This window comes from Lates calcarifer, linkage group LG11, assembly GCF_001640805.2.
Source record: "Lates calcarifer isolate ASB-BC8 linkage group LG11, TLL_Latcal_v3, whole genome shotgun sequence".
Classification (NCBI taxonomy): Eukaryota; Metazoa; Chordata; class Actinopteri; family Centropomidae; genus Lates; species Lates calcarifer.
This window is the reverse complement of record NC_066843.1, coordinates 21186942-21214791: the sequence shown is the minus strand read 5'-3', so window position 1 is coordinate 21214791 and position 27850 is coordinate 21186942. Positions and strand designations below refer to the sequence as shown.

Below are 27850 nucleotides of genomic sequence, written 5' to 3'. Positions count from 1 at the left end.
TTCTTTTTGTAGGTCACTTGATGTCATCCTGCGGTTGCTGAGTGACATTCGAATGAGTTGATGGTCATCCCGGTCAGTGAAGAGTCGTTTTCGCCCTCTGCCAGCCTGTAGCTTTGTTGTCCCCAATGTCTGCTGCTTGACCTTGTTCTCATGAACCGCCGTCTTAGAAATTTTAAGAATGGAAGCAACCTGACGCTCACTGTATCCCTCTGCCAGTAAAGCCAGAATTGAACCCTTCTTTTCCTCTCTCAAAACTTTTCTTTTCAACTCTTTTGGCATGGTCAGTAGTTATTTTTTATTTTTTATTTCAATTACTTTTGAAGTACTACTAGCACTGTTTTTGCCATCCAGCTGGTCCTATTGCAAGAGGATAGTGATGATCACAGTAGTGGTTTTTATACTTGTTAAACAAGATTTGGTTCAAGTGATCACCTAATCAATACCTCATTAAGTATATGTATGTATGTATTATACACACACACAACAAGAGTATCATTCCATTATGTAAAATCTGTTTGGAACTTATGCTGTAAATTAAAGTCCATTTCTTTGAGGAGTGTTAGACATCTGAAAGATTTTTCTCCTCACAGCCTGTGTTGCGCTCTTTTGGCGCAGTGACGTAAAAGCGGAAGTGGCGCACGCTGTTCCGGACACATGGTGCAGGGTGGGCGTGCCCAGGGCGCTGATGTAAACACAAAATACGCCTCATCCCCCGTCGGATAAGTCACAGTGGACTGAATTGGCGAGATTAACCCAAATAGCCCTCGCTGGTCCGGGAAAGCGCTCATTGTCCGTCTTGTGTAATATGCGTTAAAGCGCAGACAGGCGACGCCATGGACTTCTACATCAATCTGAAGGTGAATTTCAGGGGAAATTCCAAGAATTTCCTCCTGTCGGGATCTGAGACCAAGAGCTGGGAGTCGATGGAGGCCATGGTAAGAGAGGGACGATCACCGGGCTATCACCGCTGTGTGTGTCCTGCTCACATACACTCTTTTACAGTCGCTGCTGATTGTAATTGTGGTTAAGTCTTAGAGTAATGGCCTTCTAGCTCCAGATGCTATTTCTGTTGCTGCAGAGAGATGATGTTGAAGCATTACCTTCATGCAGCTTGTGTCCTGTGTGCTGAGAGCCTTAAAGCTGTGAGCATATTCCACCTGAGTGACAGCACAGCAGAAATAACACGGAGGACAGAGAGGGTAGCCTACACTACAAGCCCTTACAGAATCATTATATTATCATGATTTTGTAGTCATGGAAACACTGTTTACCACCTCAACAAAACTGGTTTGATCAGTCTGAATCACACATCCACCATTTGAACTGTAGGCATCAGGCCTGTTAGCTGGCATGGAAATCTAAGTCAGTCTTACTGTCAGTGCATCAGAGCTCATTAATCTACATGAACACAACAGAGCAGCAAGGCCCAGCATGACTGTACAGAGCATAACAGGCAGGTAACTGGGTTGTCAGGAATATATAGTTTAAAACCATTATGACATAGGCTTGTTCAGGACTAATACTATAATAGATTCCTATATACTGTGATATTTTTGTTTGCCTTTCCTTTCTGCCACATATTTGATCACACTGTATTATTGTAAGATGTCTCTTTGTTTTCTGTTTTAATTTGCTGTGCATGCAAACTCATCACCTCTGCCATGTTTACCTGCGCTCTTGCTGTCTTGACCGATTCAGTATCATTATGGTGTGTGTGGTGGCCCTGTGAGTAGCAGCACTCCTTTCCCAAACACTTTCCCCTGACCTCAGTGGAAAATGTCACGAGGTCAAGGAAAGATGTGAAGAATTCATAAGGAAAAGATAGAATCTGACTGAACTTGCATGCAGCTTTTTTTTTTCTTCAAATCAACTTCATTTCTAACACATGGAAGATAAGTAGAGTGACAAACTGTGCTGTAGGCTACTATTCAGTGAGTCACACCTGCTGAAGAAAGCATGTTCTCAATTTATAACAAAATAAATAACGTTGAAAATAAAAACAAGTAGAGAAAGTTGAGCCATCAAAATAATAATTTGATAAAAAGTGAAATGACATTTATGTATGTAGTATTTTGTTATGATGATAGTGATAACTAGAAATTCAATACGTTTGTTCTTCGTGATGACTCCTCACTGGATGTGACAGAGAAGAAATCTGTGTTTATGGATTTGAAGCTCAGGCAGTCATGAAGGATTTCGGATCGTTCACAGACATAAGGCAGTTGCTCTGCTGTTTCTACATGTCTGTGGGTCTGTCACAGTGTGTCCCTTTAAATGCTGCTGCTGCAAGAATTGTGGGGCGGCATTACCCCTTTCCTTTAATAAAGAAGGTCCAGTGTATCCTTTGCTAAAGGAAATAGGAAGCACTGAAGCACCTCAACATTTAGAGGATTGGACCAGCTCTGATTATGGCTGCCTCTTAGATACCTCTGGACATGTCACTCAGTTAGGAACCTAGACTGTTCGACTCTGTGTTCGACTTTTTAGTGTCCTTTGGAAGCAGTTATTTTAAAACGAATTCCTGTGGAATTTCTATATTTGGTTGTATTTAATCAGTTTGCTACAGACGTGTTGTTGAATTGTTAAAGATGTTCTCTCAGTTTTTCCTGTGTTTTGTCTATTTGCACATGTTTTTCTTAAGTGCAACTACTTTATTGTTTTCCATGAATGGCATGTTCAGTCACCAAAATACAGAGGATGGATGGGCTTGTTTTTTGTGAGCTTGAAATCACAGCACTTTGAGGTGGTCTGATCATTGTGAAACCCTGTGGTGCCACAACTTCTGTTGTAGTTAGCTTTGTTATCTAGGTCATTAGGTCAGAGTCATCGTCTGCCTCTGGTGACGCTTTTCCTTTTAGCTTCTGGCTGTCAGTGTCAGACATGTTTTTATTCACACACTAATTAATAACGTGCCTTGGTGTGTTTGATTCATATTTGGTTATGGACTTTTGTTTTCTGTGTTATCCTGATGATAATGCTTCCCCTCAGGGTGGCATACTGCCTTAAGGTCAGGGAACAAAGTCTCCTGCACAGTTAACATCATTGATCATAAGACAAATTGTGACATAACTGCCTGCAGCTTGGCTCTGCTAGATGGATACTGATACAGTACATATCTGCAGCATAAATGTAATAGAACTGAAAAAGTCCATATATTCAACAGTGATATAGCAACAGAAAATTCCCCAACAGCCCAAAAATCATTTTCCTAATAGACTGCAATTAAAAAAAGACACATCTGTGAGAACGTTCAACTGCAAACTAGCTCTTTTATTATGTTTTGTCTATCAGTTTTTAAACAATGAAGATTTTAAGCCTTGTGATAGACTTGTGATCTGTCCAGGGTGCCCCAGATGTTTGATGCACTGGTAATGTATCTCTGTTGGTTGTTTGAAATTTTCAGACATCTTGCACGATTTGAGAAACAACTGAATGAGTGCAAATGAGAACCTGTTTCCAGTTCCACAGAAGATGTCAGTTCAGGTGTCCTTTAATGTGGTCTAGGACACATTGCATACACACTGCTTACAGAAAATATGCAGTTGTGCACTCTGGTCATGTCAAAGAATAATCCCCACCTGTTTGCTCATTTGGAAGCTGCAAGTGGAAGCGTTCTTCATTTGATGCAATCTGAAAATTTTAACCTGTCACACAACCCTCATATGCAGCCCAGACCACCTCTGAATGTGGTCTCAGTGATCAGTTCTCAGTGCATTGGGTGCATTCAAACCTGTACTTGAAAGTGTCCACTTGTGATCGGATCCACTCAGTATAGGTCAATAGGCCTTACTCATAGTAGTCATTTAGACTCATCATAGTAGGAAAAGTACAGGTATCAGTTTTAACATTAACAATGACTGCATTCAAATTAAATTGTTAGACTCTGTATGTACTTATTACCATAATTTAACTTCTATCATTTTGCTGTACCTGTGGTATTTTACAAAATGCAGCCTCTGGTGGTTTAAACTGTATTCTTATACTTGTGTTACAGACCTTCTAAAATTTTAATTCATTGTATGTATCACAGTTATAGCTCACCTTAACTTTGATGTGAGCCTATGGCTACCAGTAGAAACAGTGAGCAGTCCACTTACCAATTAAAGGAGAAATCCTGCCCCATCTTTGATTTTACATGCTTTAGAAAGACTTTAATGGAGGAGACCTTTCTCAGTCACCATCAGTATGATGATAAATTCCTTAGTTGTTTTGTGTTAAATAACCAGCTGCAGTGTGGCCCTTTTGCTAAACAGAAATTTCCTACTTCCAAAGTCTTAAGATAGAAAGAGTTTAAGGTAAGATTTTTCCCAATTTGGTATTACAGAAGCAAATCCTAGTGAACTTTAGGAATCCTATCTTATCTTACTCGATTCTATCTTATCTCAGGTTAGGAAACCCTAAATACCCAATCCAACACTGATTATCAGCTTTTATGTCTGTTACCTAGCAACCAGTGCCACTCTCTTCATCTCATCTCACTGAGATATTTTTGTAACCCATTGGATTTCTCATTGAAACTTAAAAAACATGGAACAAAACACAACTGTAGGAAATCCAAAGATTTCCAACTGCACTAACTCTAACAGTGGGCTAAGGAGAGCTGGGATGGCTCCAGCCTCTCCAAAGCTGCCTGTACCTGCTCAGCTAACTGCAGGATCACGGCCTGGGGAAGCCTGTATTTGCTAACATCATCAAACAGAGACACATCATTATGGTCTGCCATAAACCTCTCAGTGAATAAGTTCCACCTGTTAATATTTCTTTGGTTGTGAAGAAGCACTAAAAGAGCAGACATGTGGATTAAGTAAGTTAGCTGAAAGGTAGAAAAGTGAAAATTAGGACAACCTAAGAGTTATCCTGAAGTCAGGAGAGTGTATTTAACAGTTTTTGAAGTTAGGAAGCTTGTGTAATACACTTGTCCTATCTTAAGTTAGGGTAGGAACATTGTCTAAGCCCTACAATTTATTATGGCTACATTCATTCAGGACTACAAACAAATCCCCACGCCATAGATGTCTGGTTATACCGTGTTATTACAAAATGCCTTCCAGCCAATCAGATTGGAACAGTTTTAGTTGCCATGGTAAAATGCAGGAAAATAGTTAGTCATGTAGTTATTTTACAGAAAAATGTTCACGTGATGGACAAGAGAACAATGGACCAATATTTGGCTAGAGACAAGTGCTTGGTTGTTAGGCTTGTGTATATCTGTCCCTAACCATGATCATATTGTGTATACAGTTAGAAAAGTGGTTGGTGAAGAGGGATGAGGCCAGACACTGTGTGTGTGTGTGTGTGTGTGTGTGTGTGTGTGTGTGTGTGTGGAGGGGGGGGACAGAATCAATGTGTGTCTGTCTCTGTGGCCGTCATTCAAAACCATGTGGCTGATGAGTCACCATGGATATCACAAGTCACATTTCAGGCAGCTGGAGTGTTGTTGAGCTGTCACAGTGCTGAGCCACCTGGGGTTTATTTGGAGAATCAGTGCGGAGGGGACTGATAATCCAAGTGAAAGGTTTAATATAAAGTTGTGCTTGTAGTTTAAGGCAGCAACCAAAGAGAAATTAGACAAAGGCTACCATGCAGTTCTTTGTCTTTCCACTATTTTTCAGGCATTTGACTGTGTTTTCACAGAAGACCTGTTTGTTTGTCTGTGGCATTGCAGGTGAAATATAGCCTTGAGATTGAGCCTTGGGATTTATGCTCCATCTCTCTCAGTCACAGCAGCCTGGAAGAGTTCATTTGTTTGAGTGCTGCTGAGTCACAGACGTCAGACTTCACTCTGAGTTGTTGTTTTGCCGATCAGAGAGATGCTGTACAAGGTTTTAGCATTGTCTGTTTTTCATTTATCATGAATTGCTGAATAATACACTATTAGCTCTTACCGGTTTGCGTCAAAGCATAATGAAGTTAAACAGGGAGCCTCAAAGGAAAGAGCGTTACCCAGATACAGTGTCACGCTTACAGCCAGGAAAGAGCCAGCAGGATGTGAGTGGAACCTACTCCCTGAACACTGCTTTCTGTGGCTGAGCAGGGATAAACACAAGTCCTCTAAGGTCACCTTCTTGATGCTGGACACACACACACACACACACACACACACACACACTCACACATTCAGAGAGAGAGACAAACTGTGCCATCTCAGTCCCTTGGCAACTGAAACAGTCAGGAACCCCCCCCCACACACACACACACACATTTCTGCCCTCACTGAACTCACCCTAATTGAAGCCAAATGAATTATGACCTCTTTATTTGAGTCTGCTTACATCTTAGCTCTCTTTCTCTGTCATCCATAAAATACAGCTGACCCATTGTCCTTTGTCCTTATCAGATCTTTGTGTGTGTGTGTATTTTGTGTGCAGGTGAAGCGTTCCTTTGGCCTGTGCAGCCTTCAGCTGACCTATTTTGATGAGGAGAACGAGGAGGTGAGAGACTCTGTTTGTCATCACTCTGATCCTATTTGCTGATTCCCCAGTCTTTATTATTTTCCAGTAATTTAGTACTGCACTTCCATAAAGTTGGAGGACTTACAGGGGACATATTAAGAACACACAATAGGTAAAAACTGGTGCAACAGAGGCTGGGATATTCTGACTTTGTCCCTGATATAGGATGAGCTGTTTGATCCTTCAGTTCCCATCATGCAACTCAAAGGCATCTTTATTTAAACCCCCTCTGCCTGTCAAATGAAAAGTCGTTACCCTGAATTTTTATACAGACCTTGAATTATCAATTTCTAGTGTTCAAGCCCAAGCTGTTTCCCTATGACATCATCAGGGTCTTTCTCTGATTTGACAAAGCTCTGCGAGAGCCACAGAGAACATTATACAGACAGTTCAGGCTGAGTAGCATTCCCCTGACAAGTAAACTGACCCTCATATGTAAAATTAATTTCTGAATCTGAGCAACAGCAAGCCAATAACACCACTGTGAAAACTGACTGATTCACATAAAAACCTTCTCCTTTCATCCTCCAGGTGTCCATTAACAGTCAAGGTAAGTAAACAGATAAACAGATGTAGCAATAATATGCTACACAAAACCAAAAATAAATAAATCTATGAAATTCAGATTAACTGAATATTGGATGTCATGTCTGCTTTTATTCCAGTGGAGTATGAGGAGGCACTGAAGGTAAGTTGATGTGCTGCTCAGTCACAAAGAAGTACTGTACACCATAATTTTCAAATTTTCAAATATTATTTAAAAGTCCTGTAAGAAGTTTGGATGAATAGTTTGCATCCATGCAAGTAAAGTGCAGCCAATGTGTCGAATATAGCTTGGTATTCTAATGGTCAGTAGCAGCTGAAATAAGGCAAAAATCTAACTTTGGGTCCTGAGTCAGATTCAAGTCTCACATTTGGCAGTGCCAGTCAGGTTCACTATGCTCAGGTTTTAAAGACACTGGCAGGGGCTGGGTTCAGTTTCAATTTTAGGCTCACACAGAACTTAAAAACCAAACACCCAGGTGCCCTTGCCTCTAATTACCTCTTCCAGCTCTTCTTGGGGGATCCAAGGCATTCCCAGTCCAGATGAAATATATTGCACAGTTGGGTTGCAGGGAACACAGAAATGTAAAATGTAGAAATGTTCCAAATAAATCAATCAGCAGTCGACACTTCCCAAACAAAATCGCATTAGGTGAGACTAACCTTTTCACTTGTTTCCCAGAGTGCAGCGAGGCAGGGGAACCGCCTGCACATGAATGTGTACGAGACTCGTGGCCAGCCGGCGAGGGTCCCTACCACCAAGGCCGGTGGTGCAGAGCCCAAGAGGGGCTTCAGACCCCCACAGCACTGCCCTGCCTTGGCCCAGGTGGTCAGCCGTAAGGTACAGGCTGCAGTGCCAGAGCAGGGCATGGTAAGACCCCAACACACAGCGTTTCATGTTGGGCTCGTAATACCTCAGCGACCTCTGATCGGATTGATCAGACAGTTTGATGTCGACAATGATGTGATAATGTAAATATGCAGTTTTTACTCAGTGGATATTCTCTTCCTCTGTTGATCAGGTGATCATGAAAGAAGTGAAAGGGACAAAAGAAGAAGACAAGACTCCTCCAGCGTGGTTCACTTCTTACATGGAGAAGGTAAGAACAATCTGATGAAGATGACGCTGCCTTTCTGCACAAGTTAGGTTTTTCTGCTGGACAAACATTCTCATTATTAAGACATGGTCTACCTCATTCTCCCAACGTCACCCTCCCAGTTTAAGGACCAGGTGGTTCGTGAGGCGGTGGAGAAAATCTGCAGGGAGTTCTCTGGACAGTGCTGCATCCACAAGCCTCTGGGAGGAGGAGGAGGAACAGGGGGAGCAGGGGGAGGTAGAGGGGAAGCAGTCGGAGGAGCAGAGGCCCAGCAGGTCCCTGAGGTGTCCTCCACACTTCCTGGAGCTCCATCTTCCTCCACTCCTCCCTGCTCCTCCTGCAGGGGGCAGACCACCGGAGGAGGCTACCAGTGCAGGTATGTGTTGTTGGCAGCTAACTGCTAATTGCAAGTCACTTTGAGAATGGGACTTTATTCAGTTTGTAAATTATGTACATGGGAGTCACAATCAAATTCTAGCAGTAGCAGGATTGGTGTTGTCCGCAACAAGCTTCCGGGGCTTTAGATGAAAAAGTTTTTGGACTAGCCCTGAATCTTTCTGACCACCTCTATCCTTTGCTGCTGCCTGTGTGTGGCAGCAGTGAGTGGACGTGGCTGGTTGACGTCCTCTTGCATACAAGCTCAGTCTGTCTTCTGCAGCCTGCTTTTGGCATGGATGGAGCATGCTCTGCTGGCACAGCATGCCATCAATTTTTGCTTCTGCTCAGCTGTCAGGCTCACGCAGCAGCAGGAACAACAGATTGTGAGATGCAAACAAAAGTCATACTAGTTACAGTGCCCCAAGATTTGAGAACCGCTGGTTTATTGACTAATGTTAGTTAAGCAAACCCTAACTACTGTGATATTTGCTGCTGGTGCATTCTGACATTTTTGCTGAAGAATGTAGTCGCAATTCCATACTGATGCCACAGGTTTGAGAATTCTTAGCTGCAGATGTCCGTTATGTCTAAAGCAATTCTTAACATTACTCTTAAAAATAAAGTTCCAAATGAAATGTAATGTTTACAGTAGTCACACAATGCAGTAAAATTACATTAAATTTAGGCAGCAGTGTTACAGACAGAACATCAGAGACCAGTGTACGTTCTGCATGTGCACACACCCTGACCCGTCAACATGTCTGAGTAGCACTATTTATTTCCCTTTCACATCTGATTTGCTGTTAAATCTTTGTTAAGCTACTGTCAATAAAAACTCAACACATCCTGCAAAAAGTCTCACATTAAAAGCCTTCCAGTAGCTTAAAGGGCATAGTCCCTCACTTTGCCAGTAGGCTTTTGAATGCAACATGAAACATCTGCAGGATGTGTCACTGATGATAGTTTTACAGTGATCAGAAAAAAGCAAAGTAGATGCAACAGGAGATAACAGCCAGGCACAGCTAGCATTTGAGGTTGGTACACTAGTTTGCATACTGGCTTTCATTTTCTTTTCAGAGTAATTTTATTGCTTCTTATCCTACGCCTCCTCTTGCTGTTAGACTTGTCACGGTGTCAGTTCTTAAATTGGAATTACCTTTTTCCCCCTCTCCTTTTCACTCTTCCATTTAACTTTTGCTTTCTCTCCACCCTCTCTGTAACTCTTCTTTTCCTTTTCCTCCTCACTCTCTCTGTTTCTCATCAGTGTGTGTACCTCCTGTACTCTGTGTGAGCCCTGCAGTTTCTCTCATGATCCCAGTCACAACCTGGTGAGAGCCAGGACTCCTCTGTCCATCCCGGAACACGGATCACCTGCCCCTGACCACAGCAAGTACGACACCTCGGCGCTGTTACAATTGAATATTGATAATGTTTTCAGTGTTTTTAGGTATTTTAATGTAGAATTTAACAAAAGTCAGGGCTGCTTACTTTTTTCTTCAGTTCTTTACAAGTGAAATTCAAAATCAAAAAAGTTTTATCAGAAAATGTAAATACAGTATCTAAAGTAAAGGTGTTCTACAGTAGTATAAAGTAGCATGGAATGGAAATAGAGTCTACAGCCAGGCTACTTTCTCTGTGAGTCAGTAGTGCTGACTGTGAAGCAGCTGTGGTGAGGTAGATCTAACAATGGTAATGTTTACCATATTCACTGTCTTAATTTAGCATGTTAGCATGCTATCATTTGATAATTACCACTAAACGCAAAGTACAGCTGAGGTTGATGGAATTATTTTTTTAGTAGTTTTACAGGTATTTGGTCATAAACCAAAGTGTTGGACAAATTAAAATTTTTGACCTAATGTCGACGCTATGTGAAAATTCAAAGGATCACTAAAGTTATTACAATTCATCACACTGAGAACTTGAATGTTTGTACTAAATTTAATGAAAATCCATTCAGTTGTTGTTGAGATAGTTCAGTCCAGTCCAGTATCGCCAGTTATACAGCCACACTGCTGGTGTCAGTTACATTTTCCTCATTTGACAGATGCTCTTATCCAAAGCAACTTACAAGTGAAAGCTTCAGTGCAGTAGGAGACTTTGAAAGTGCAAGGAGATTCATTTAAGAAATGCACTGAAAATGCTGGTTCGGCATGTTATGGTGTTAGAGATATTAAGAGAGGAGGTGCTGTTGGAAGTCTTCGAGAGATTGTTGAAGATAGACAGGGCAGCTCCTGCTATGATAGTGTTTGGAAGCTTGTTCTACCATCAGGGAACCACAAATGAGAACAGTTTGGACTGAGAACACCTTGTGTGCAGAGATGGTGTCAGATGATGATCCTTGGAGGAACGCAGTGGTTGAGAAGGAGCATAAGCCTGTATGACTGAGATCAAGGAGATGAGTACAGAGCCAGAGGTTACTTTGTAGCCAAGCATTCTGTCACCAAAAATAAATACTGTATCTAATGTTTGATTTGTTGATTACACGAAAGAACAATTCAAATGAATAGGCAGGGTGTGGATGAGTTTCATTCATCTGACCGTTATGATTGGGTTTTTGGAGTATTGCAGTTATTTCATGGAATGAAGAGAAGCTGTCTGACTCCTATTATACAATATTTCTACCCTATATTTGTGCTCTGTAATGACATTATGGATCACTATTCAAAATTCTATAGGAAACATTTTTCATCTCAGGAAATGTCACCTCACACAGAGGGCCTGCCTTAGTTTGGTCAGTAGTCTGCATCTGGATCTTCATGTTGTTGTCTCCGTTTTCACCTCTGTCCGCTGTTGTATGATTTCCCCCTTTAGGTTCTACAGGCGAGGTGACCGCAGTTTTCGGAAGGCTGAGAAACAGCGGCTGAAAGCAGAGAAGCGACTGCTGAAGGCCGAGGTCAAAGAAATCCGCAAACAGCTGAGGATGGAGAGGCGGGGCATACAGTGGAGCTCCTCCCACAGAGATGGAAGCTCCTCCCCAGTCCTTCTGCAGCCTCGAGCCACCCAGCACAACAGCCCAGAGTGGGTCACTGAAAATATGTTCCAAACTAATTAGGGTGGAGTTCACACTAGAGAAAAATAAGTCCTATTCTCAAGCCTGAGGAAGACAGTTTGCTATATGACAGTGATTCCTATCCTAATGGATTAACAGTTGAAATAGTTTGGTAGATGGAATGGTGGGATAATGAAGGTTCATGTTTCAGATATAGATCCATTTTAATGTCCTGGGTATTGCAACAAATGATCATAGCCTGAACAGTGGTAAAAATAAAATATCCTTAAAAGATTAACTCAAGATAGATTTTCTTTCTTTCCCAGGCGTCCAAAACGTCCCTGTCCCCTGGTGGTTCCAGCTATGACAGCTGCATTTCTAGATGAGAACCTTCCTGATGGAACTCGCCTGCGTCCTGGGACCAAGTTTATTAAGTACTGGAAAATGAGGAACACCGGAACTATCAGCTGGAGTGCTGATACTAAGGTAAAGACCTCTGCAGTAATCATCTCCTCTTTTCTTATTAGGTAATTTCATAAAAAAGTGCTTATCCTCTAGGGAGCATCAGTTTGTTGAGTAGACTTAACGGCAAACTGCTAGCTGGATTAGAGGACATCCTGAGCCCAAAATAAAAAAAGAGTTCATCATCTGAGGAGCATGAATTGGCTTGACATCCTGAAATCTTGGATTAAATCTCTTTCAGTGAAGCCACTCACATCATAGTTCCACCAGCTCCAACTCTGCATCCACAGGTACCTCCATACAGAAGTAGCAGCCAGTGCTCCACCAATTAAAAGTTAGGACTTTTTTGTGCATGTGGGTCAGTTCAGGACCTTGACCAGTTCTCACTGGAATCTGATATTGGCCACATTTAAAATATAATGTGAAGACCCCTCCACCCCATGAAAAAAAAAATCTCATATGAGCAATAAATCCAAATTGAATAATAAGGCTTACAGTGTGAACGTAGCCTAACTGTGTCTGTCTGCTGTTTGGTGCACAATGGCGTTTTAGAACCATCTCAGCTGCCTCAGCTCAAACAGTAAAGCTCATAAGCTGCTCCAAAGTGGATTGCAGAATTGGTGAGAAAGTCTGTGTGTGACACCTTTCACATTACACAAAGTATAGCAAACTTATTTTGCGTTCAACAGTAAGACTAAATATAGTATAGTGTGTATTTAAACAGATTCCCACTGATAAGTGAGCATTATGTTATGTCTTGTTTGCTTCCTGCAGCTGAAGTTTATGTGGGGAAACCTGGCAGTGGGATCTGGGGACCGTTGGAGAGAAGTGTCTGTTCCCTTCCTTCAGCCAGGACAGGTGAGACAGCAACATGAGGGAAGTTTTCATTTCACTTAACTATAGAAAGGCACCTGGATCATATTTCTTGCTTTCTCTTTGTGCCACTGAATCACATGAATGTTGTTAGCATGTTACTGCTTTGACATTTGCTCTGTATTGCGTATAACTGTGTTGCTCTGATGTTGATTTCTCAAAGTGTTTTTTCTGTATATCCAGGTTGGTATAGTGAGCGTAGCGCTGTGTGCTCCAGCTGTGGAGGGTTCCTACACCTCCCACTGGCGTCTGGCCCACGCTGGAGAGCAGTTTGGACCGAGGGTGTGGTGCAGCATCGTTGTCGACCCTTTGGCCCCAGCACCCATGATGGCTGATGGGATACTGGTGTCACCCTGTGTCACACCTCAGGTAGAACAAATGGGTGGATGAACAAGAGCAGGAATCAAAAATTTGATATTAAAAATTAAATAATATATATGTTTGGATAACTTTGTAAATAAACTAAAATAGGCCCTGATAGAATTGCACACACATGTAGACATAGAGACGTGCTGTAAATATGTACATGTCTTCTCTTGCAGGGTAAGAACCCAGTGGCAAAGGATGGAAAGGCTTGTGCAGCTTCCAGGGACCAACCTTTAATGTCAGTGGACCAAGAGGAGTACTACATCCCCTCTGTAGACCTGCTCACGGCACAGGTAATAAAATCTGTAATAAAGCCCTGGTGCAAATCACTTTGCTTCCAGTACCTAAACAAGTATTGGCTAATATCAAGTACTGATCCAATACTAGTGCTCTTTTTTCCATAATATAAAATCCATAAAACTGATTAAGACACATGTAAACCAATGTAAGGCTGCAACAATAGGTGATCAGACAACGTGCTTTTTAAGCTTGTGCAAATTTCATATATTGTTTATTGGGTTGCATCATCACAAAACATTGACCTCATGAGGACAGAAATTCATGAACATTCTTGTTTAATATGTGTACACACACTGTTTGTGCTGCCCCCCTTTATTTAGCTTTGTTAATTCCATACATGCTAACTTTCAAAATGACCTCCTGAAAGTGCGGAAAATGTCTATATCAACTGTTGGAATAACTATATGTAGTACATTTTTGGCAACATTAGTTTGCCACAAAAGTCAACACTAAAGGCCATTGCCTTCATACATTAAAATGTATTTATGGTGAAGCACATGCAGAAATTGGTAAATATCAGCAGCAAGATAATGTACGCTAGGCTACTCCAAATATATTGGGTGAAATGTCTATTTAAAGACTGTAAAATTGTTCAACAATCTCTCATTATATGCTAAATATATGTCAAAAGCCCTTTCTTTACTCTTCCTGTAAACTATAGTCTCATCTTGGATTTCTTTCTTAGTTTTTTATGATTAATTGATTCAACATTTAAACTATTAAATGTCAAACATATTGAATAATGAGTGTCATAAAGTAGTACACAGATTGACTTCTTCAGATACTGTGCAACACACAATAGACAGAATAAAAAATGAATGGTCAAAATTGAATATGTATCAAACCCCAGAAACACCACCTCCTATATTTCCCATAATGCAGCTCAAAAGCACCTCTAATTAGCTGTCTGTGGTTATTTATCTGTCAGGATCTTCTGTCTTTTGAGCTACTGGACATCAACATCGTCCAGGAGTTGGAGAGTGTCCCAAACAACACCCCTGCTGGTAAGATGAGTTTTAGTGGTGTCCAGTTGTTGGTGGTCAGGTCAGAAAAAAGAATGTTTTGTACATGGACATGAGTATCCCAGTTATTAGGCTCATCCTGGTTTTAATCATATTCAGGATGTGACATTTACATGACACAAAGAAATCCCTGTGTACATGACAAATATTAGCATCTCGGTTACTGAGCACTGCATGCTATTTGCACAGGTGCCTGTGATATTTACAGCACAAACTGACAATTTTCAATTATTGATTTTGATCTTGAATTAGTTGGACTGTGGCTGCTGACTGTACGAGTTGGCAGACCGACATACTGTAATCTGTCTTCTACAGATTTAACTATTCCAGTACTCAAAGACAAAATTTCATGTCTCTGTCACTCTAAAAGTGAAGTTGTGCTTTCGCTGCTGTCATTGTTTGTGTTTCTGTCACATAACTTTGCAGAGGCCAAGCCTGTGCAGGTAGTCAGCGGTATTCACAAGCCTGGATAAGATGTTTACATACAACAGTATCCCGTCTCTTTCAGCACTTTCACGGTCAAGGGCTTGTCCAGGTTTCTAAAAATTGGGGTATGATGTTTACATGGCAGAAACAGAAAATGGGAGACTGTCAATGTAAACACAATGCTAGAGTGTGTTCATAAACTGATCCTGATACTGCTAATTTGCTATCAGTGTTGCAGTCTGATATTTTAGCAGAGTGAAAAACAGACCATGGGACAGTAAAATGCCCAGTGAAGTGACGAGTATCAGTGTAACCTGAGACTCTGTCTCTGTTCTACGTTCTTCCATTCAGACATGACTCCCTGCATGTCCCCTCTGCCTCAAGATGGCCACCTGCAGGACAAGAGCAGTCCCTCTTTGGGTCTGATCCAGGAAGAGACAGAAGTCATCAATAGCATCATGGGTAATGGTGTTTCCCCATTCATACTTTTTTTAACAGCTTGATGGAGATTTGTTGAGGTTAATATACTGTAGTGTCCAAGAAGCAGATGTGCAGGAAAGCTTCCCAGCATGCATCAGGGCAACAGACCTATGGTCATAAACATCATTTTATGTGTGTTCCTGCAAGTGGTACAACTGTTGTTGGATTTTATGTTGTGTGCTACAACATTTCCACTTTTACACACTTACACTTGTCATACAGTCAGTTGTCAGGAGTGAACGCAGTTACATGAAGACACTCACAGTTAGTCATATCTACCCTGCCTTGTACATGTAAGGTTTGGATGAAATGATGCTTCTCCTGTTTCTAGCCCACAAATATACTGTGTAATGTCAAACCTTTTCTATATGAATGCCTTGTAGCTGAGAACCCAGGATTTCCACAGCTGTCTAGCTTGTCCAAAAGTAAATAGATACAGACACAGTGTGAAGAGGGTCAAATAAAGAACCAAAGTAGAGGATCAACAGTGGGCACAGTGCCACTTTATTATTATTCATAGATAACAATTTTTTAGAAAGCTTTTTAATTGTTGCAGTTTCAGCATAACAGGAAATAGATCTGTGTTGGTTTAATCTGTTAGCATTAATGGTACCAAAAGAGTTTATTAATGGAGACTGTGTACAGTTGAGTGTCACTGAATATCCTCTGGATCTCATATCTATGCGTTTATGGCACAATCTTGGTCTGAAAGACATGATTTTTTTTTACAAATAAGAAATGAAATGAAATCTGCAGGAACAACATTTGATAGTTTATCAGTTACACTCACAGGGTTGACAGCAGAGTTGGTTTCTATCAATGTAATTTAGGAAGGTTTTACATCTACCAGGGGTTTGTTAGTCCTCATCAGCAGCAGAGTGCCTTAATGTACACACATTTTCAAGCCCAAATAGAAAGTGATAGATGAGATTCTGTGAGTAGAAATGAGGGCGCACAGGGCTGATGGATGAGGTCTCTGGTCTGAACCTCAGAACATTTGTCCTCTTGTTACTGGTCCTCAGATGTCCCCCATGGGGCAGGATCTGGAGCTGAAGGGGGCGGGGTCCCAGCTCAGGAGGAAGGGGAGGATGACATCAGCGGGACTCAGTTTGTTTGTGAGACTGTGATTCGCTCAATGACCCTGGAGGAGGCCCCTGACCATGCCCCTCTGAGAGGGTCCCGCCCAGGGACAGGTAAAGGTAGCGGTTACAGGTCTGAAGACAGGTGTCTGGTCTAAAGCGGTCCTTGTGATTGGATTACTAGTCTGCTGGTTCTGTTTCTCAGCATACAGTGGAGTGTAGCAGAATTATATTTCAGAGGAAAATAAAAGTAACTCTGAGCAACTGCCTTTAGTAAAAACCAGCACCGGGAAATCAGTCACATGACGTATCATGGTGCTGAATACAACCTGGACATTTCAGTCACCCGGTGTCTCGTGACATTTGTTACGATAAGATTGAGTTGAAAATATATAATATATCATGTTAACTCACTAGACTATCTCTTATCAGCCTTTCTACCACATGAACTTCTGTTTATTCACTGTCACATCTTTTTCATTGTGTTTCCAATGTTTCTGGTCACTTTGAGGAAAAGTCCTGGGCCTAAATTTCAGTAATGCTTCCTGCCTAGCTGGCAGAGGTCATGACTATTTTAACAACTAAAGAACCCTCCCTCTTTGAGGTGAAATACCATGTGACTGTGCTGAAACTTTACTGTTTCACTCTTACCATTCTTATCAACCTGGGTTTTCCAGTAGCAGAAGGCAGTTGTTTTCAGTGAAATAGCTCTTACAAAGCCACTGCTCTCTATTAGTGAACAGCTAGAATGCTAATGTGCACTGTGTCTGCTGGATGTGTAAACAGGTAAATGTTTGCCAATATGCTTGCTGTACTAATTTCATAAGGTTCAGCAAAAGCAATGAATGAAAGGTTATAATAAATACACAGTGAGGAGAAATAGTTTTTACAACCAGATAATATTTATCTGAGTGCCTCTTTGAGGGCTCAGTGGCAGACACAGTTCCCCACTAGCTAACTGGAGATATTATAATTAAGATGGATAATAAAAAAAAAAGTCCAGCTGTGTGTAAACTAGGGCCGAACAATTTTGGGAAAAAATCTAATTGCGATTTTTCTGACAGATATTGCAATTTGACTTGTGATATAATTTTGAAAGTCCAGCTTCAGTCCAGGATTCACTATATTCATGTAAAACATGTGATGGTTCATTACCATTTAAGATGTCATTGAAACATTAACTGTTCTGTGTACTAATCCAAGGATGAGAATGAAAATATATGAATCCAAAATGTATTTATTCCAACAATAAATGGTATACATGCACATAATGAACAGCTCTCACAGAACAAACAGTGGCATTACGTTCTCTTGTCTTCTCTGCAGTAACTTTACATCAGTCATTCTGCTGCTTGTGCTGATTTTTCAGATACTGATACACTGAGGGGAAATGACAGGTGACTGACAGGCACACAGAGAGCCTGTAGAGACAGACACAGCTGATTAAAACTCTACAGGATTTGTCCTGGTAGAAAATACAAAATACAAATATAAACCTAACTTAATGTTAGCTAGTTAGTTCTACCATTTTATTGTATTTGGCCATAAGTTTCCCGCAGCAGTCCGCCACTATAAAATGTATATTACAAATCGCATTAGTTCAAATCACGATTTCAGTTAAATTTCGATAAATCGTTCAGCCCTAATGTAAACTAACAGAAACAGAAACAGAACCTGTTCTACCAGAGAGAACTGTCCTTACATTACAGCGATACCAGTGTTTTGTGAACGAGGAAGAAAGCCTGTGCCATTTTTGATTTTCTAGAGGACAGCTCTGTCTCTTAGAATAAATCATGTTACTTACTTTTTGCTCAGAGAGGTGTTGTTTATCCAGCTTAATATCCCTTCTAATATTTCCCACCTTCTAGTGGTTTTGTATGTTTAACATTCTTCCCATAATAAGTTCTCTGAATACCTGACATGCCCTGGACTGAAATGTCCATCACTCATCAGTATTAAGTGTTTGTGCTGATGATTGGTCATACATCTGAGGAAAGGCAGCTGATTTTGTCTTTGTCAATAGTCTACTTCAAGCCTGTGTTAGAACAAGTTGATGCAATGTATACTCACAACTACAGTGCATGACATGTACTTTGGCATTTATATTTCCATCATCCTCCTGTTTGCTTTTAGTGGCACATCCGGCCACTCAGGGCAGCTCATCCTCCTGTAAGAAGAGTAAAACATTGAAAACAGAAGACACTTCAGACAGTAACCCTAGCAGCTCAAGCACCCTGAAACCACCAGCTACGCTGAAAGCTTCCCTCCCTTCCCCGCTGAAAGCCTCCCTGCCTGCTCCCATGTCTGTGGCGGCTACAACCCCAGGGCCCGGTCCCAGCTCAGCTCCGACTCTGCTCCATGCTTCGGCCAGGGCCTCCACGCTGCAGGAGCACACAGCCACAGGTGACAGCAGGAGCGGTCGAGTTGTTAATCTGAGATTAGAGTTGACCTAAGACTTCAAATACAAAGTTTAGAACTTGATCTTGACTTTGGAATTTTTGGTCACGACTTGTGAATCATGCTGTGATTAAACTGAATTGTTTCTACTAACAGACGCTTGAAGATAAGTATTTGTCTTACCTTTATTTGCAGTAATGACAACAGAATCCATAAACACTGAACACATAGAAAAGACTTTGACTTGTAATTGGCCAGATCATCTTGTACTTTAAACTGATCAGTCCTATTGATTCTAACTGACTGTCTTGTCTGCTTATATTTCAGTCAAAGCAGCAGGACAACTTTGTCCCATTAGTAATAGTTCAGCAAAGTCAAGTCAAATTTATTTGCCTACAGTTTTAACAATCTGTACAGCATTATTACACCCTCTGTCCTTAGGGCCAAAGAATACTGCAACACATTTAGATTAGAAGATAAAGAGCAATTTTCATGACTGTGTGTACAGCTACTCTGGCTGCTAGCTCATTGATTAACACATGCTATCTGACTTGCTTGATCTGTACAAAAACAAAAATGTCAAAACAAGACTTGGGGATTGTTGCTCCTCAAGAAATAGTTCTAGCATGTAACCACTAAAACCACAAATAGTTACCTCTGCTTATGTATGGTTAAACAAACCAGAAATAACATGTCCAACATCAGTGAGCTTCACAGGTTTGCATTTTATAGTCATAATCTTTTTCCACTGAATGCTGTCCATTTTCTTCATCCCATGACAGATGAGGTTGAAGAGTCCCACATGGAGAGCATCCGGGTGGAGTCCCGGGTCAAAGGGAGAGAGAAGGAGGTCGAGGAGGAGGAGAAGAAAGAGGGAGAGGAGAAAAGAGAAGGGACAAGAAGTCGCTCCTCTTCCACCTCTTCAGAGGATTACATCATCATCCTCCCTGACTGCTTTGACACCAGTCGGCCACTTGGGGAGTCCATGTACAGGTATGTGCCGTGTCAGCTTGGGAGTAACAGCACTAATCACCATGCCTTGTCATGGGATACTCCCTGTAAAAACTGTTACATTTACATTAATTTTAACATAACCTAGTATATAGCTGTGGACTGTGTATAGTCAATGTGCAAAATTGAGGGCATAGTTGAAAACTGTTGAATGGATTTTAACAACTATTTCCAATGGAAAGTAGCTTTAGCCTGCTTGAAACGGTTGCTTAATGTCAGTAGATGATGTAATACGCTAATTAGCATATTCATGATGTCATAGCATCGAATTTGCAGTCTGTTTGCTATGAAACCGTCTCATGTTTTTCTGTTTCTGTCAATGAAACAAGTGCAAACAAGTAACTGAAACATGGCCATTAAGACTACATGTTAACCAGCAGGGATCTGAAAAGCTATTAATAAGGGACTCAAACATGGCTGCTGGATAGTGTACGTTCTTACCTTCCCCTTTTATTTCCTACTCCTTGTCTTGCAGCTCTGCTCTGTCCCAACCTGGTGACATCCCAGCCAAGACCCCCACAGACCCTGATACTTCCGACCACACAGGTGGCACTGTGGAGGGGGAGCTAGGTGAGGCGAATGAAGCCGCTGCAGCTTCAGGGGCGGAGTTGTCGGGTACCAGCAGTGCCAACGACATGCTTTGTACATCTCAGACTCTGGATGATGAGCCACTGACACCTGAAGTGGTGGCACCACCTAAAACTGTCGTCACACTAAGGTCAGTATAAATGGTGAGGTACAGTCTAATAGACAAGACAGGCCTTCATTCATAATTCCCCTTATTATATTAGTACATTTCATCACTGATATGCTTTGATTTGATTTGCTGTTTCAGTGTGATTTTTCACAATCAAGAACTTTTCAGATGTTTCACAGTAATTGAATTGACATTATGTCCTCTGATTCTGTTGAATCAGAGGACATAATGTCTAATCTCTCACATTCCTGGTAGGATTTAATGTGAAATAGTGTTGAGCTTGATTAACAGTTCCTTGATTAAGATAAAGAGGAACAAGGCAAAGTCAGAGGAACAGATTGGGTAGTTTGCCATGGTGTTGTGTAACTGATGGAATTACTGCAATGAAAATACACATATACTGAATTTAACAGATGAACTATTATCTGTTTTTTTCAAGGCTGATACCGATTATTAGTAGTCAAGGAGGCTGATAGCCGATATTTGGAGCCGATATTCATTCATTTTGCAAATGCCTTTAAGCATATGTTTATTAAACAGCTTTTCAGATTTGCAACATGTTAAAGGTTTTTTTTATCTTAGACAATAAACATCTTTGTTTTAAAATTCTAACAAAAAGTGCAGGGAGCTCCCAGGCTCAGCAGCATGTCTTATAAAGTTAAATGAAAACTTAAACAAATAAATAGCTCCCTAAAGTTTTTTACAGTAAATAAAGTTTTCCAAAATTTGTGTGTGCATGCACAGCTTTCACTGCTGATTGGCTGTTACCCATGCCGTGGCTCTGCGTGTAACCAATCAGATGGTGCTGTGGGTGGGACAATGCTGAAGACAGAGTAGTGACTGCAGACAGAGAGGCTGCATCAGAGCCAAAATAACCCAGTTTTAAATTGATCTCTCTCTTTCGGATTTTAAAAAAATGCTGATATGCATCATAATGCTGATAATCAGCCCGGCCAATAATTGTTAATGGTGAACATGTTTGCAGACAGTTGCATATTAACACACCCAGTGGACACAGAGCATCAGAATCATACATTGGGAGTGGTGTTTGTGTCCACTTGATGAATCTAAGCCCAGTTTTCACTCCACTTTTAGCTGTAGCGCCTCTTTTGCAACTAACCGCTCCTCTGTGTTCACCATCATCTGAGTGGATAGTTTACACTGAGTTCATCAGAGCTGTTTCACTGACAGCAGCTGCCTTCTGATACTGGAGAGAAGGTTGATTTCAACAGAGAGACTGAACCTAAACAATAAGGTCATGGGCTGGAAAACCAAAACAATGAAACCTATGAGCTGGAAGAGGCTTACATGCATGATGAGTCACTATGAGTGACACCTTTCACAGAACATACTGTCAGTCTTTTTAGCATTTTGCCTTTATTTTTACCATAATGATGGTAAAACTACAAATAAGAAATATATGGAGGGGGAGCAAAAGAGTTGACATGGTCCTCAGCTGTAGTCAGTGTGGGGATTTGCAGACACTCCAGTGCAACTTTAATTCAAAAATGTACAGTTTTCTTCCTTTTTTCTTTCTGTGGGTGCCCTAGTGTTGCTCTGTAAATGTTTAAAAACTACCTCTGTCTTGACATTGTACAGCCCAGAGAGCAGTGGAGAAACTGATGGCTCTGCTGCTGGGGAAGGAGCTGAGGGCGCTGAACTGTACCAAACTGAGGATGGTAAGCACATCGCTGCATCACTACCTGTTAAGAAATAACAAGACACAAACACTAGCAGCTCTCTGAGGGTGTACTCAGACACTGCCCCACAGAGCTTTTTGCTTCTTATTCATACTGGTACAAATGACAAATTGTTTAAAAGTGAATGCTTTTTTGATTTTTATGCCTGAATGCCAGTTTTCATGTTGTCCATGTGTCCATACATCCCGCTTGAGGGAAACCTTCAAATTTGGTAAAAAAAAACATTCAGTTGGCCTTGAGGTTGAAATGAAAGGTTAAAGGTCAATGTCACTGTGACCTCACCTCACCTTTGGTGATCAAAGGTCAAAGTTGAAGGTTACTCTGACTGTATTAACTAATGTGACCTAATTAACTGCAAATGGACTGGTTGGCGGAGGCATACGACCGCAAGGTGCTCATTCTAGTTGAACTGAATCGATGTGTGATGGAACCTGGCGTAATGTGATGGTCTGTTGGCTTGCAGTCTCTGGTCCTGAGCAAATTCAGACAGATGATACTGAACCTACTGAGGACACAGAGGACAACCCTGAGGACCCCAGGTCTCTCTCTCTCTCACACACACACACACACACACATAAACACACACACACACCAACTAGCATGTGTGCCAATGTGTTATGTAAACCAAAAATGCAGATCAGGAAGATCATGTACTAAAGGAATAATGAGAATAAATATTGGAGTGCTGGCCTTGTAAATATAAGAAAAAAGCAAAAGGATCAAAAGTTTTAATCATAGAAATATATTTTAGTCACAGGATTTTACATCACTCAATTCAAGAGTTTTGAGGGAAAGGAAAAGCTGCAGCTGTGCATTCTCCTTAAGTTGTGATTAGTAGGATGTTTTACAGACTCCTACAATCTCCTACAAGTCTTCCTACTTACTGCAAGTATTTTTACTTTTCTGTTTAAATACCAGGCTCTCACTCCTCAGATGTCATGTGTAACCTCCTTATCATCTCTCCTCAGGCACCCAGGCATCACAAGCGGCCTGGTGAAGGGAGCTCTGTCAGTAGCTGCTTCTGCTTACAAAGCCCTGTTCACTGGACAAGGCCCCACACAAGTCAGCAACTACTTTATATCTAACAGTTTGATTTCATATTTCATATATCTGTGTTGTTTGAGATGTGCAGGGCACTGTTTAAGTTCCAAAACTTAGGAATGCCTTTCTCAAGTGTTTTTGGCCCTGATCTCAGTCTGAGTCCTCTTGAATATGGATATCCACTGATACTTTTCAGATAAAGTATTTTCCACTTCCGCAGATTATGGATAATGTCTGTTTAAGACATCTAGAATGTATAGCTATGGGGCAACACTTAAAGTTTATTTTTAGGGGCTGTCATGTTTCATGAACATTTTGCTACGTTTTGAAATTAAATTAGCCGAGGATATTAGCTCCCTGAATTCAGTAGAGTATGACAGAGCTGCCAACATTACCAGCTACCAGACCAATTACTTACTTCCTTAACTTACTTTACTTAATTTATGACACAGTAGATGTGCTTTAATCCAATTAGAATTTGGTCAAAGTTGAAGGTCACTGTGACCACACAGAACGCTGTTCTGGCCCTAACTCAAAATGCCAAAATAATGCAGTATGCTTTGACTAGCCTTAGAAGAAATGCTGGGTTACTATTGTGGGTAAGCTAGTTAGTTGAACATGCTAACGTATGCAGCTTATATTAGAGCAATATATTTATTTTTTCGGTTTAGGGAGGAACTACCTTCTGAAATCTTCAGACAGTGAATCTCTCTTTGTAGAACTCCATGCACATCATTCAACTTTGAGAAAAATCCAAAGCTTTACAGGCTTGACATGCCCAGTAGGGGTTTTTAACTTGGTATGCTCACATATTCTGTATGTGAGACATTTGTTTTCATCTATTCAATAGCAGGTGTCATGGACTGATTAGATCTTGTTCTCATGCAGCCTCCGGTGGACGCGTCCACCCAGGACACCATGATGGCCTGTGCTAGGTGGAGATGGGCTTTGGGGACCGGCCGCTGAACCAGCGACTGCTGAAGAAACACAACTACAATCTGCTGGATGTGGTCAATGAGCTCGTTCAGATGACTGACAATGACTGGTACTCCACACGCTACTGACAAAAGAGATGAAGAAGTGGAGGGAGAAGAAAAAGGAGATAGAGAAGGAGATGAAACACAAGAAATGATGGTTGAAGAGGGAGGAGGAAGAAAGACTGGGAAATTCATTTCCACTCATCTACCTTTTTACCTTCATCCGATGGAGAGCAATCTTCCTCATGACCATACACGAGGTCATTCCAGCAAACTCTGTGGGATCCTTTATTAGACCATTACTCTCAGTGTAGGCCTTGATAGTGGCAGGGCAGTTTGTTTGCTTACCAATCTAAAAGAGTTGAAAGAAAGAGACATATCCCTTAAGAAGCTATGTGTAGCATTTCTGTATGTTGAGACACTATGTCCCATGAGCACTACAGCAGCCTGCCAGCTTCATGAAGCTAACACGAGGCTGCAAAAACAAACTGTTTCAGTGAGTTTTTAAAGAATGCAGCAGATTTCACAGTTACTGTAAGATACACCAACTATCTACCAACTACCTACAACAACTACGGTAATTATCTGTTAATGTTGAAATGCTACACATGGCACCTTCCTGCTTTTTCCTTTTGCCTGGGACAGTGTTGAACTACAAAGCAGAAAGATAGTATCAAGTATTCACATTTGCACTGAGAATAACAGTAAAGAGATCCACACCACAGGTCACTTTTGTATCTAATAGTTAAGTCAGAAAATGTGTACACATGCTAGTCAGTCATTGATTGGAAATCTACATTGAACTTATTGTGTACAGCCATGCACCAAACAGCATACAGTGCTGATATAACTTGATTTTAACTGAGGCATTCCTGGGCACCTGGAGCATCAATCGTTTGGTCCTGATCTGCCCCAGAGTTCTGCTTCCCCAACCTGACAGGGCTTGACAAGGCTGCATAAAGATCTAGTCACAGCAGAGAGTGGCACACTTCTCTGCATATCCTTGCAAAACTTGTGGTCATATACACTGAGCTAGTCAGTAAACTATTGTAGCTATGTATGGCGCCAAGTCAGTTGGACAGTAAGATCATGCCATAAAAAAATCCAATATGTGGACCACTGACTCCTGTCTCACTTCAGTCTTGGTCAGTTGCGCAAGTTTGCATGTTAAAGGTCACTCCATAGATTTACCTAAAAGTGATAAATAACTGATTTCACTGCAAAATTCAGTTTTTTTTTTAATGCTAGTGTGACTGGGCCTGTGTGACATATGTTTTAAGTAGATATGCACTGCTCAAGAGATGAGTGAGTGTGGTCAAGGCCTGGCATTAGCTAGGCAAACCATTGGTTAATAGCTTAAATAAGCAAATATATAGCTTTGGTTCTTGTGTAGGGTCTGGGTTGAAAAATTTGGCTGTGGCAGTTGAGTCAGGTCTGGACTTAGAGATGCGGGTGCCAGACGAGTCTCTGTCTCTGCAGGATTAATCTGCCCCTGAAATCATTCAGGTTAGGGTTGGTCAGAATGATGATATACTGTATACCAGATGATGATATAAATTTATACTTAGGTATCCGTTTCTTTTAGTATGTCTGATTTTATGAGGCAGTTTATTGTCAGAAGTGTATTTCTTTTTATGTGACTTGTGATAAATGTGATGAAGCACCTTGATTTGTCATCAGTGTATCAGCCAAAAACAGATATCCCCATCTGGTTGTATGTATAAACAATCAATTAATTTCCAAGAAATTACATTTACTCAAAGAATTACATATGCCATGATAGAGGATATCACCCACACCCCTAGTCACAGGTATGTATACGGGCAAGTATTTGGATAATGTCACTTGCGTTGAAGCCACTTGTGTACATGTTTATGTTGGCAAAAGAAAATTATATCACGAGCCTCAGAGCTTGTTACAAGGTAGCTATCTTTAGCTAGGTCCAGATTTTGGCTGCATTTTTATTAATATTATTCTCATTTCGAAACTTTTGTCAATATCACTGGAGAATATATAGGGATCTCACATAGCTGTTACTGTACTGTATGCATAACCTGCTGTAGATGAGTAGATGACCACTGCAAGCAGAAAAAACATTCCCCTGTATGACTTTGGACTTGGAAATAGTATTTGCACTTAAAAACTGACTGGACACAGGGACCATCCATTCAGCTTAAAATCTTAACTGTTTCCTACAGTTGCCTCTCCCCTCTTTCACACGTTGTTGGCTTAACAGACAGGCATCTTCCCTGATAGCTGGTCCTCACTGAAGGTCTCAGGATGCTTCAAATAAACTAGTTCATTCAAGTCACCTGATGCATATCTGAAGGCACAAGTGTTGTGGCCACACTAATGGCGAGGTCCTCCTGGCTGCATCCTACTGCCTCCACGCCTGCCTCTGATTTTTTCCTTCGAAGTGTTCCCAGTGTCACACCCAGTTGTTCACGTGAAAAGTCAAGGAAGTTGTGTTTGGATTGATTGTGGACAGGTGTGAAAGATCAAGATCAAAGATCAAACTCTGGCACAGACTAAAAACAGGACTTAATGATAGCAGATATGAGGTTTTAGCATGAAGCAAATAATCTGATAATCATGGGAAGACATATGCACTTCAGCATGGTGGGGCAGAAAATGAAAAGAAGTTTAACCGAAATGTGTTGAGTGCATGTCCTACTCCATGTACTTTGGCAGTTCTTTATTAAAAGTAGATGAATGTAGCGAATGTAATCCAGTTTACATCCTATTTCAACCTGTTTCCTTATTCAAGTGGGTCCAGTTACTCCTCAGTCCACATGATATCATGTTAACAGCTCTTGATACACTTGTAACAACCCAGTGTGAACATGAAACGGACAGAATTGTTTTGTTTGAAGCATACAGAGGACTGAAGTTAAAATGAAGACTTTCCTAACATTTCACTCACCTTCTCTCTCTTCTAACATCATACATTACACAGGTCTTCATGAATTATTCTGCTGTTTAGCTGAGTTAGATGGGTTACGTTTAATGACTTCAAACAGCTGTATTGAGTTGAATTCCTTCAGCAGAGCAGTCCTGTCATCTGTTTTGTGCTTCTTTAAAGTGGTAAGGTGCGGGGGCCGATACTCCTAAAGGATGTGGCAGAGCACATTAAGAGTATGTACAGTATGGTCTTTCCGAACTTTAACTGGAATCAAACAGTGTGTAACAATGTGAAATGTGTTTTGTTTTTTTTTCCTTCACAGATGTATGAATATATACAGAACCTAGTTGGAAGCAATGACTATCAGTTAACTTCATTAGTTAAAGTTAAAAATTGAGATTGTTTAAGGTGTTTTTTCTCCAAATGCTTGAAGGCTGTTTGGAAATGTTAAAAATTAGAGCTGTGGATGTTGTATTTTCAGGCTTATTGTGTGGTGGTTGAATTTGCTCTGCTGTATGTGTGTGTTAGTGTTATTTTTTGTTAGAAATGTCACTAGATTGATTGAAGATTGTCTTTTTGTTTGCACACAAGAGGATTTGATGGATTTGTTGTTGGAACTGAACAAACTGTTTAATAAAACAGCACTTATCTAGGA

The 27850-nt window shown here is 41.0% G+C and overlaps 1 protein-coding gene across 1 annotated transcript; it reads left to right on the top strand.

The window, feature by feature from the left end:
• Nucleotides 1-631: 631 nt before the first annotated feature.
• Nucleotides 632-27850, top strand: nbr1b (NBR1 autophagy cargo receptor b). The gene is given in 24 exon segments (XM_018697662.2): nucleotides 632-935; nucleotides 6369-6431; nucleotides 6984-7002; nucleotides 7118-7140; nucleotides 7678-7866; nucleotides 8018-8095; nucleotides 8215-8468; nucleotides 9735-9860; nucleotides 11285-11491; nucleotides 11789-11948; nucleotides 12699-12782; nucleotides 12981-13166; nucleotides 13340-13456; nucleotides 14392-14467; nucleotides 15263-15373; nucleotides 16414-16584; nucleotides 18604-18873; nucleotides 19650-19860; nucleotides 20354-20596; nucleotides 22175-22254; nucleotides 22739-22814; nucleotides 23244-23337; nucleotides 24205-24249; nucleotides 24252-27850. Coding segments are annotated over 24 exon segments (3114 nt in total). The 5' UTR covers nucleotides 632-833; the 3' UTR covers nucleotides 24381-27850.